We start from the raw sequence: 12776 nt of genomic DNA on the forward strand, positions 1-12776 counted from the left end.
GCTTTGAACTTACACTCCAAGGTCTCCTTGTTCATCTAGCACTCCGCAGGACCTTACCATTAAGTGTATAAGTCCTGCTAAGATTTGCTTTCCCAAAATGCAGCACTTCACATTTATCTAAATTAAACTCCATCTGCCGCTCCTCAGCCCATTGGCTCATCTGATCAAGATCCCATTGTACTCAGAGGTAACCTTCTTCGCTGTCCACTAAGCCTACAATTTTGGTGTCATCTGCAACTTATAACTATACCTCTTATGCTCACATCCAAATCATTTATATAAATGAGGGAAGTAGTGGACCCAGCACCGAACCTTGTGGCACGCCTGGACACAGGCCTCCAGTCTGAAAAACAACTCCCCACCACCACCACCACCCTCGGTCTTCTACCTTTGAGCCAGCTCTGTATCCAAATGGCTAGTTCTCCTTGTATTCCATGAGATCTAACCTTGCTAACCAGTCTCCCATGGGAAACCACATCGAATACCTTACACAAGTCCATATAAATCACATCCACCACTCTGCTCTCAATCCTCTGTTACTTTTCCAAAAACTTCAAACAAGTTTGTGAGACATGATTTCCCACGCACAATGGTTAGCAAAGCATAACCATTTTTTTTGGGACTCTGATGACACTCAATACTTGCACTTGCTGGATGATTTTCTGTTGGAATTTTGATTATAGAATTCCATTATTTGTCATGTAATGTCAAGTTGGAATCATTCTGATTCCCTTTCAAGTAAAAGAAATAATTTAATTGATAACTGTCTCATACCTTCAGAGTTAATCTACAGTTAAAAAGTTCTATCTTCATTGGAATCACTTCTGGAATGGTCTCATCTTCCAAGAACGGGCCCAGATTTGTGAGAGATGACATCAACAGCTCTGCATTGTAATTATTGATGTGGAATTGCAGAAATCCATTCTTGACAGCAAGAGGAGAGAGAACTGCCGAGTGGGGTCCTGATTCAAATCTCAAACACACAGCAGGTTGGGTTCTCTTGGACTCCAGAGAGCACGCTTTCTGAAAACCTGTTTTAAAAAAAAAGTTTTTAAAAAATTGAAAAATCTCTCTGTAAAAAGGAATGCTTCAGAACTTTATTAGATTGAAGAGAGATGTTTAATAAAGCTAAAATAATCTGACCATCACTGCTCATGATGCAATGACCTGGAACTCTGATAGGAACACAGATTGGTGACTTCAAAAAGGAAATCAGATGACCACTTGAAGACTAACTTGTCAAGCTAGCAGGATAGAGCCAAGAACAAAAAAAGGGACTAACTGGTTTTCTGTATGGAAAGCCAGAATAGACATTTAGCTTAAATGATTGATAACAGTACTAAGAGTGATAATCACTGGATTTGACATTACTGATAATAGTTTGAGAGTGTGCACCTTTAACTAATCTAAGAACTCTCCACGTCTCCCAAGGCACTAGCTCTGGCTAAGATCCCAGGACGTGTGTCATAAGATCTCCTGGAAAGCTTGTCCTGCTTATAACATGAAATACATATCTTTCCAAATGTGGAGTCGGCATAGACTTGTAAATCACTGAAGTTGACATTAAAATCACATTTAGTCACAAATCACAACACCAGGTTATAGTCCAACAGGTTTAATTGGAAGCACACTAGCTTTCGGAGCGACGCTCCTTCATCAGGTGATGAAGGAGCGTCGCTCCGAAAGCTAGTGTGCTTCCAGTTAAACCTGTTGGACTATAACCTGGTGTTGCGTGATTTTTAACTTTGTACACCCCAGTCCAACACCGGCATCTCCAAATCATATTTAGTCACAGTAGCTAACTCACCTGAAAACAAGTGCAATAGATATACAAAAGATAATCAAAGTAACAGTCAACATACTATCAACAAACATCCCCCTTCATATATATGTGACATAATTTGATTAAATATTCAAAAATAATTCCAGAGTAAACTTAACTAAAGCAAAATAAAATGAACAATTTGGATTGTGTGAAGTAATGCAACCTAAATAAAAGGAAATTAAAAATTAACCTTGTGTTGTTTTGCAATAGGTTCTGGGTATTTTCAGTGTCAAGATCTTTTTCAATTTCTGCGAGCTCTTTCTACAAAATGAGCAATTTAATGTGAAATACTTCTCCATAGCCAACAGCTTTATCCGAATGCCTAACAAATTTACCAAACATTCATACCAAATAAGCAAATGTTTACTGTTGCTTTGCATGAAGTGGAATAGCAAAGAATAAGTGTTAAATGCCAACTAAACAAACTATTCATTAAGAATTTTATGTTTAAAATTGATATTAAAAAAGTGCAATAACTTATGCCAGTAAAGAGATAGTTAGATTCACTCCTATTAAAGATGGTCAATGCTAGGCATTTGTATGGTGGACATATCACTTGCCAGTTGCCAGTCTAAACCTGGATATTGTGCAGGTTGTGCTGCATTTGGATACAGACTGTTTCAATATCGGAGCCACCGTGAATGATGCTGAAAGTTGTTGCAACAGTGAGCATCCCCACTTCTGACATGATGATCGCAGGAAGGACATTGATGAAGCAGCTGAAGATATAAAACTTCTTTGTGAAACTATTTCACACTGCAGAAGATTTAGGAATTCAACTGGTCACTTCAATTCAAAGAAGAAATGCAGAAGGAGGACCATCGACCTTCCATGCTGGGAATAGAGGTTTGTCCTTCCAACTACAATTATAAATGGCTTGGTAAATCAAGATGAACAATGAATCTTTCAGTAAAACCCTGTCATTTTTTTTCCCTTTTGGTTTAGCTCCTGAGTAGAATTGTAACTTAATCAAAAGAGCTCTAATAAAATTACTAGAAGATTGAGTTACCATAACTACCATCAATTGAATTATTAACAGCAACTCTGCTTCGTGCTTCTCACCAGTTGTACGGCTACTTAGAAACTGCTGCACTCCCAAGTTGCCCAGCTGATCAGGAATCACTTCTTTTGCTTGAACACCAATGAAAAGATCATCACCTTTTATGTCAATTCCACAATTCAAGTCAAATACCTTCAGCAACAATACAGAAGCCTGGAAAAAAAGCAACAAATCAGAGTGTGAATTTAAAAAATGTACATGAAAAACTTGAACCATGCACCAAGCAATTCTATATTCATTCCATTATCAAAGGTTGCTAAGTATTCGGTCAGTGGTAGTTTAAGCATAGATTATACATCACACGTTTCGTCCCCTGTCTAGGTGACATCCTCAGTGCTTGGGAGCCTCCTGTAAAGCGCTTCTGTGGTGTTTCCTCCGGCATTTATAGTGGCCTGTCCCTGCCGCTTCCGGTTGTCAGTTTCAGCTGTCCGCTGTAGTGGCCGGTACATTGGGTCCAGGTCTATGTGTTTGTTGATGAAGCTTGGCACTCATCCACAAACTCCTAGGAATTCCCTGGCTGTTCTTTGTTTCGCTTGCCCTATAATGGTAATGTTGTCCCAGTCAAATTCATGTTGCTTGTCGTCTGCGTGTGCGGCTACTAGGGATAGCTGGTCGTGTCGCTTCGTGGATGCGGATCGTTAGCTGTCTTCCTGTTTGTCCTATATAGTACCACAGAACCACAGCAACGAGCACCCGACCTACAAATCTTCTCACACTATATAGGACAAACAGGAAGACAGTTAACGATCCGCATCCACGAAACGACACGACCAGCTATCCCTAGTAGCCGCACACGCAGACGACAAGCAACATGAATTTGACTGGGACAACACTACCATTATAGAGCAAGCCAAACAAAGAACAGCCAGGGAATTCCTAGAAGATTGGCACTCATCCACAAACTCCATCAACAAACACATCGACCTGGACCCAATATACCGGCCACTACAGCGGACAGCTGAAACTGACAACCGGAAGCGGCAGGGACAGGCCACTATAAATGCCGGAGGAAACACCCCAGAAGCGCTTCACAGGAGGTTCCCAAGTACTGAGGATGTCACCTAGACAGGGGACGAAACATTTGCAACAAAAACTTCCAGCTCGGCGAACAGAACCACAGCAACGAGCACCCGAGCTACAAATCTTCTCACAAACTTTGAATTATACATCAGTCGGTGGCTACTTGGTCTGTTAAAAAGGATCCAATTTGCCACCTGTTTCTGCTAATTCCCTACAGCATGATCAAATTTTCAATATTTTCAACTTAAAAAAACTTAACTCCGCGATCATGACCAAGAACAAAACTTCAATCAAGATAAATACCAACGTAAAAAGTTGTATTGAAGTAGACCCACCTGTTCAGCATTAGAATCATCCTCGCTTTGAGTTGATGAGTTTGTCATTGTAGAAGGTTTATGAAAGCCTTGTGCTCCATGTCCTCCATCTACACATTCTGGTAGACTCCGATTGCTGCCCATTTCACATGCTGTATGAATATTGCTATCTGGGGGAAGAGATTCCTGTCCAGATTCTAAGAATTAGAAATCCGACAATAAACATGACAGTGCAATTGAAGTATTATTATTTAACCTGTTACTCTAAATTTCAATGCAAATAAACAGCACAAACCATTAACAACATGTGATGCTTAACATTTTAGACTCAAGAGGATTTCTCTTCCATGAAATCAAAGTTCCAAAGGCTACAAATGTTTAGAGAACCTCAGCAACAAAGTACCACCATCCTTTGAATTTGAACAAACTGATGTTTTCAATTAACTCTTTAGACCATCTGCAAAATTCCAAGTCTCTCAAAATGAAGAAGAGTTTTTTTTAGAATGGTATAACAAAACTTCTTCTAATCAATTTGGATATAGCTACACACAAGTAACCAAAATTGAGATTTTATGCAGTCAGGGAATCAATGTGAAGGAGTCAGCAATCCTATTGCAATTCTACATTCAAAAATATAGTTTTAATCAGACATTAATAACTTAGTTATATGAATGGTGAGCAAATAGGGATCAGAAGATCCAATATGGTTACTCAAGTTTTGATGTCCTAAACGATTGTTCATTTATACTTGAAGGTCACGACAATAAAGAATGGTGGTGTAATGTCAGTAGACAAACATACTGAAAGGAGGCTCATAAAAAGGTGCCAGGTTGCAACAATGATCTGTATATAATTAGTGTAGTGTAACTCAGCACTGGTAGCATAGGAGGGTATCATAATTGATCTGGACATCCTGCACAAATAATACAGGACAAAGCTTATTTTTAAAAATCAACTGCGTATCCTAATACAGTTGTACCCAGTGATTCATGTTCAGAAATGCTCATGGAAATTAACAAAAGCATCAATCTTTCTGCAATGCCAACTTGAAGATCCCACTGAGATTTACTTTCTCAGCTCAGACACTGGCACTGAGTACTTGGCTAGTCAGGAAGGGCTGACAGAGGTTGCATAGCTGCCATGGTATTGAGCTGAGAGGTCGGCCACACTGACAAAAATGGAGCATCAGCAATGTTTAGGCAAAGGCTGTCCACTTAAATCCACTTGGAAATTTTGATAAACTTCACAGAAATAAAATGTAACAATATGGCCCCTCTGAACTGGAATTATATATTCTACGTCCATATAATGGCAAAGCACAGCAAGAGGGGTTTAGGCTCAAACAGCCTGCAAAAGTACAAGTATCCTCCTATTCCACTTCCAAAATCTCAGTGTGGCTTTGCTCTCATGTAATTGTTGTGTTTCCCTTTGGAAGTATCCAAGCAATTTGCTTCCACTTTTTCTTGTGGCACCAAGTTCAACATTCCAACTATTGACTGAAATTATTTTTCACTTCCCTATTGGATTCAATGGTAATTACTTTTAACAAAGCATTTGATAAGATACCACAAAATGCCATTGTACAAGATTAGGGCTCATATGAATAGAAAAAAATATAATAGATTAAGGATTAGCTAATGGACTGAAAATAAATGTTTCAAATGTGAGGGTGTGACTCTTGAAGAGCTACAAGAATCAATATTTAACTGTGATAATTACAATCTTGATTCATGACTGAGTTAAAGGAACTGAATACACTGCATCCAAATATTAGGGGCGTGGAACGCACTGTCTGCAACAGTTGTAGACTCGCCAACTACACGGGTATTTAAGTGGTCATTGGACAGGCATATGGATGAGAATGAGTGTAGGTTAGATGGGCTTCGGATTGGTTTCACAGGGCAATGCAACATCGAGGGCTGAAGGGTCTATACTGCACAGTACTATAAATTTGCAGATGATCCAAAGCTGGGAGAAGGACACCTACACCAGAGGGATTTAGACCAATTCAGTGATCCAAGTGATTGGCAAGGAAGTGACATAAGTTTTTTCAAGAGAATGTGAAGTTATCCATTTTGGCATGAAGACTAGAATCAGAGTATAAAGGAGATAGACAAGTAAATGTCAATGAAAGTTTCCAAAAATCCCACAGGTTAACAGGTGACTAAAGCAAGCAATTAAGATGCCAAATAGTATGTCATAGCCTTAAGTGCAAAAGTCAGGAAATCTTGTTGCAGTCACATGGTGTTTTACCGAGACCACATCTGGAATGCTATGTACCTTTCTGGTCTCCTTCCCTCAGTAAGGATAAACTTGTTTAAAGAATTTGAATGTGTTGCACATGGATTCCTGGTCTGAGAGGTTTACCCAATCAGCAAACAGTAAGAATGGTCCTATATTATTTTGAGTTTAAAATCCTACAACACCAGTTTATTGTCCAACAGGTTTATTTGGAAACACTAGCTTTCAAAGCGCTGCTTTTTCATCAGTACCACCTGATGAAGAAGCAGCATTTCAAAAGCTAGTGCCTCCACATAAACCTGTTGCACTGTAACCTAATGTTGTGGAACTTTAAACTTTGTCCACCCCAGTCCAACACCTGCCCCTCTAAACCTTTTGAGTTTAGAAGAATTAGAAGCGATCTCATGAGAAAATGCAGAAGTCACAGAAACCTTGGTGAGTCAATGCAGCAACGCGGCTTCTCTCGACTCAGAAGCCCTCACTAACTGACGCTGTCTGAAGATTATACAGTGGACACTCAGGTGAAACAAGTATATTGACCTTGCCAGTGAAGCTCACATTCCAAAAATCAAGGAATATTTTTTAACAGGGTGGCAGAAATGAATTGGTGCAGAAATTGAGCAGCACGGTGGCTCAGTGGTTAACACTGCTGCCTGAAAACACCAGTGATCTGGGTTCGATTCCAGCCTTCGGTGACTGTTTGTGTGGAGTTTGCACATTCTTCCAGAGACTGCTTGGGTTTCTGCGGGGTTCTCCAATTTCTTCCCAAAGTCCAGAGATGTGCAGGTTAGGTGGAACGGCCATGATGTAGTGACTAGTGATTATGCCGGTTAGATGGATAAGCCATGGGAAATGAGGGGTTTCTGTGATAGGAGAGGGGGCTGGGCCTGGGTGGGATGGTCTCTGGATGGGCAGCGCAGACTTAATGGGCCAAATAGCCTCTTTCTGCAGTGCAGCAATTCTGATTCAGTTATGATATCTTGACAGGAAGTTCAAGCTCAAAAGGCTTCATGTTCTTGCATAGCTTGTCTGGTTTCTGAAGAAAGTAGCAGGGTCCTGTTCAATCTTTTCTGATGCTGTTATCTGTTTTGGTACCACCCCAGGTCATTCTTTTTTGTACTTTCTCCAGTGCTTCAGATCACTAGAATCACATGCAGTCTGATCAACTTTGGCATACTCGCACATTTCTGCAACCTATACCTCAAGAAAGAAATTCCAGTGCTTTATCATCAGTTGAATTGTTTTGTTCATTTGCAACACGAATTGTAATAATTTGTTCAGCTATCTGCCAGATTCCTTTTGTCTATTTGATTCAATTTAATATTTTAAAACACTGGTGTTGTTTCCATTTTTCCTCCCTAAGCACACCACTTGCCATCCATGCTGTGGTTTATTTATCATTGAATTATTCTCTTGAAGATTTCTACAGTTTTCACATCCTACAGTTACAGTTGCCAAATTAATTATATCCTAAGTGTGGTACAATCAACAAATTTTCATTGTGAGTTACTTGATCTGAAGGCCAAACTGTTGAACTCACAATGGTCCCATTATTGACCAAAATGGGACATCAATTTCAATACTTATCTCATCTGAATAACTAACCTTTGCCTGGACCCAATGCATTCAATTTTTTCAATTCATTTAAACATAGGAAGAATAGACCATTCACCTCTACAAGCATGTTCTGCCATTCCATGGGAGCATGGCTGATCTGTGGCCTAACTCCATCCACCCACCTTGAGTGAATATCCCCTAATATCTTCACTAAACAAAGAGTACCTAACGCAGATTTAAAACTAAGAACTGATCTACCACAACAACTGTTTGGAGAAGAAAATGCCAAACCTTCATCATCCTGTGTGTGTAAAAAGTGCTTCCTAATATCGGTCAACATGGGTACATTGAACCAAAGGGCCTGTTCTGGTGTTGTACTGCTCCATGTTCTATGTAACATTTCACCTGCATGGTCTAGCCCTAATTTTTAGACTATGCCCCCATTAGTTCAAGAATCCCCAACCAGTGGAAATAGTTTATCTTTATCCAATCTGTCTTTTCCTATTCATACCTTGAAGACTTGGATCACTCCTTAAACTACTAACTTTTGAAGAAAACTGGCATAATTTAGAAATTTCTCCTCATAACCTAACCTCTGAAGTCCAGGTACCATTCTTGATTTGCCATCCATACAGCTATTTGTCCTTACTTCACATGGCCTAATCCATATCATGAGTCAATAATGTGTAGCTTCTTAAAGGCCTTTTGCAGTGTGAGTTTGGAGATAACAATGACAACTCAATGCAACTCAAAATTAACGACCCACTGAGAATCTTTGCATCTCTCTGATATATTTGACTCACAAAGTGACAATGGTGTTGTAATAAACAATTTTTTCTGCTTCTGCTTAGAAATACTTCTTAGATACACTGATAACCTACATGGGAGTATGTGAGGGCTGACAGCATAATCCCAACAAAACTGCAAGTTAGTTTCACTGTCTATTTGTTAGTTAGTGCTGAAATCAATAAAACGTATGTTATTTTTCCTCTTAATTGGAATTAAAATTTTGTACCTGCTTCCAGGAGGATAACATACTTCTCACTGCCGTCACTGTCCATAGATATTCGATCTTCTGTCAGGCTTCCATCAAGTGACGCAGTGTCAAGGGAATGCTGAGAGTTGGTACGCTTCATGTTTAAAAATCGCAGTTTAGTGCTGGATAATGAGGAGGATAAACCATCTTCTCCTTTTGACAGCTGTTCTCTTCAGAAACAAAATGCAAACTTGGATTTAGTCAGGAGCAGCAGCAAAACAAAGAAATGGTGTAACAAAACCCTGAAGTTAACATATAAATGCAGTTTTTAAGACAGCAGAATAACAGTCATATGGAACAGTGCTTCATTATATCAAAGATATCTATAAAACAGAAAGTTTAATTATGGAACCATCGAGTGAAGTAGTACATTTTGAAAGTACCATACAGGCCAAATAGATCTGTCAACTTGTCACAGCTCTATTATCACTTAACTTGCTTGAAAAGGGATCAAAAAAAAGAGATTATGTGTAGGGAGCACGGTTGAGGGATTAAAGTAATATTTTGTAGCTCTTATTACCAAGGAAGGCGATTCTGTGCAAATCTTGGCAAAAACAGATAGCTTACACAGTTGAAAGGTTTAAAAATTGGTAAGGAGATGGTAATTGACAGATTGTCTGTAGTTGAGTACTTAAAGTACTCAATCCAGAATTAAAATTGCAGAAGCACTATCCATAATATTGCAAACCTCCTTAGATTGAGGGGGGCGGCCGGAAGACAGGAGGATTGCAAATGTCACTTTTTCAAAAAAAAGTGCGTCAAGACATGACAGACCAATGCTACCAGGAAGCTTTCAGAAACACAGTAATTTGGAAAAAACATAATTAACCTAGATTCATCCAAGTGACTAGCAAACTGTATGCTGATAAGCGTGCGGTGATTAATTTTGGTAGGAAGAACACAGACAATATACAATAATGGGGACAATTCTAATGGGTGTTTGGGAACAGAGGTACCTGGATGTAAATGCAGAAAAATCATTGAACATGGCAGGATAAGTTTAAGAGCACAGTCAATAAGAGCACAGACATCATAAGTAAGGTGTAGAACACAAAAGCAAGGAAGAATACAAAAACACTGGTTCAACCTCAACTGGAGTGGAGTGGTGTGATGTGAAAATTAAGGACATGTAAATCCTTTCTGCACTGTTTCTGTGCCTTTACAGGAGTCATTCCAGGGATGAGTGACTTTAATTATGTAGATACAAGGGAGAAACCACCAGGTTTAAAGGAGACTTGATAAAGGAATTCAAAATCACAAGGGTCTGGGCAAAATCAATACAGAAATAGAGAATCTGAAGTCATTCTTGGAAGAATTGAGAACCAAAGAATGCAGAGATAAGAACTTAGTCCCAAAAAAAGCAACAGCAATGTGATGAAAAGCTTTTTCCATATAATGATTAGTATATGGAATTGCCTGCCTGAGACTAGACAAAGGCAGGTTCAATCAATGCACTCAAAGAGGACTGGATTATGAGCAAGGCCATTGGAAAGAGGCAAGGGAGTAAGTTTTAGGTGCACGGTTCTTTCAGCAAGCCAGCACAAACAGTGAGCCAAGTTGCCTTCTTCTGTGCTACCTATGAAATAATGGATATAGTTTCTATCTACCTCATTGGTTTCCCTTTGTGCCTCTAATTGCAATCAAAACCCTCCTCCAGCTCTTAATCTCGGTCCCTGTGGGACACAAGCAACTACTGCCAACTAGAGTACCTGTCCATTATTTCTATTCTCCAGCTCCTGCTGCTCAGCCAGCCAAATAGGTTAATAATTTGCCCTCAATTCCATAACAGACAGAACTAAAGTTGATGCTTAAGAACTTTTTAAAATCAACAAATTGTGTACAACTTCAAGTTATTCAACCTCAATTTGACTGAAATCTGGGATACTGTGTACAACACAAAAAACGGATGAAAAAATCAAAATGATAACAAATGAATTCCCACCAGAATGGAAAACGCAAATCACACATTAATTGGAAAAAACATACTTCAAGTTGATATATTTAAAACTATTTCCCAAATGTCAACATAATGCTGAACCACAATTTTGAAGGAGGAAATGACTTCAACTGTTCTCAGTAAAAAGCTCAACTCTTCCCTCAAGGGAAAGTCACAGAAAATGAAACAATAGTGATTCATTTGATTAGGTCACATGTGTAGCTCCAGACAGATTTCATGAGCAAATCATTTTCTGTGGTCCTTTCACATTGTTTATCTATCAATCCTTAAGCTGGATGTTTTGTGGGTCGTAATGAACTGCAGTATTGTTTTTCTGTTGAGAAGTTATGATCCTTCACCAGCTACATTTACTTCCAAACTGTAGACACTTGTTATCAAGTGGAAATTTTAGTTGGAATTTAGATTCATTTTGAAGATCCAACTTTTCTGACTGGTCATTTCACATTTTTTTCCCCCCAGAATCTCAGTTACATATTTAATTCATAAAAAAATAACCTACATAGGAGAGGAGGAAAAGGAAAGAAAAGTTAGGTGTAGTAGTCATGGGGGATAACATTGTTCGATTAAGTGATACTGTTCTCTGTAGCAAAACCAGAGTCCCCAAGGCGGGGTTGCCTACGTGGTTCCAAGGTTCAGGACATCCTTTCTAGGCTAGAGAGGAACCTGTAGTGCATGCAAAAGGATCCAGTTGTCAAAGTTCATTTAGGTTACAACAACATCGGTAGGACTGGGAAAGAGGTTCTACTGAGTGATTGCATGCAATTCTGGGCTGAGCTAAGCAGAATCACAAAGGTAACTCCTCAGCCATATGCAAACTGGTGTAGCATAAATAAGATAAGAAGGGTAAATACATAGCTCAAACATGGGTGTAGAAGAGATGAGTTCTGATTCACGGGGCATGGAACTAAGACTAGGGAAAGAGAGAGTGCAGTTCTGTTGGAACAGGCTTCATTTGACAGATGCTGGCTCAACTGTCCTGAGGAATCATCTAATTAGGGTTGTAGACAGGGCTTTAAACAAATTATATGGATGTGGGGAGTGCACCTGAACAAAGAGTCCAAGGGGTGCAGGTGCATAGCTCCTTGAAAGCGGAGTCACAGGTAGACAGTGTAGGGAAGGCAGCATTTGGCTTGCTTGCCTTCGCTGGTCAGAACACTGAGTATAGGAGTTGGGACATCATGTTGTGGCTGTACAGGACATTGTACAATTTTGGTCACCCTTTGATTTGATTTATTACCATTAAGAATACGGAGGTACAATGAAAAGTGTTGTCAGGCAGATTGTACTTGACAAGTGAGAAATCAATATTAACATTTAAGAGGTACATTGTTAAACTTAGAGGATTTTGCTGGGACGTTGCTGAGACAGCAGGGGTTGGGTTATAGGAAGAGGCTAAATGGAGCATCGGAGGCGGAGGGGTGGCTTTATAGAGGTTTATAAAATCACGAGGGGCATGGATACAGTGAATAGCCAAAGTCTTTTTCTTAGGGCAGGTACAAAATTAGAAGTTTAAGGAAAGAGGGGAAAGATTGAAAAAAGACCTGACGGGTAACTTTTTCACATGGAGTGGTGTGTGAATGGAACAAGCTGCCAGAGGAAATGGTGGAGGCAGGTACAATTACAACATTTTTAAAAAGGCATCTGGATGGTTATATAAATAGGAAGGGTTTAGAGAGATATAGGGCAAATGCTGGTAAATGGAACTAGATCAGACTGGGTTGTCTGGTCGGCATGGACAAGTTGGACCAAAGGGTGTGTGTATCCAT

At 39.5% G+C, this 12776-nt stretch overlaps 1 protein-coding gene across 3 annotated transcripts in view; it reads right to left on the reverse strand.

Annotated features, from left to right (window-relative positions):
• bltp3a (bridge-like lipid transfer protein family member 3A) overlaps window positions 1-12776 on the reverse strand; it is a 123972-nt gene that overhangs the window by 18429 nt on the left and 92767 nt on the right. For 2 of the 3 annotated variants that reach the window (XM_043716922.2, XM_043716921.2), the window contains exons 15-18: window positions 9033-9223; window positions 4241-4416; window positions 2888-3038; window positions 775-1031 (exon numbers count right to left, since the gene is read on the reverse strand). In XM_043716922.2, the coding sequence (XP_043572857.2) occupies window positions 775-1031; window positions 2888-3038; window positions 4241-4416; window positions 9033-9223 (775 nt within the window). Of the gene's footprint in view, window positions 1-774; window positions 1032-2834; window positions 3039-4240; window positions 4417-9032; window positions 9224-12776 lie in introns of those variants that run through there. The other variant, XM_043716925.2, reaches the window with a different exon arrangement.

Source organism: Chiloscyllium plagiosum, unplaced genomic scaffold, assembly GCF_037043375.1.
Source record: "Chiloscyllium plagiosum isolate Xiang-an unplaced genomic scaffold, Cpla_swu_hap1 HiC_scaffold_26, whole genome shotgun sequence".
NCBI lineage: Eukaryota > Metazoa > Chordata > Chondrichthyes > Orectolobiformes > Hemiscylliidae > Chiloscyllium > Chiloscyllium plagiosum.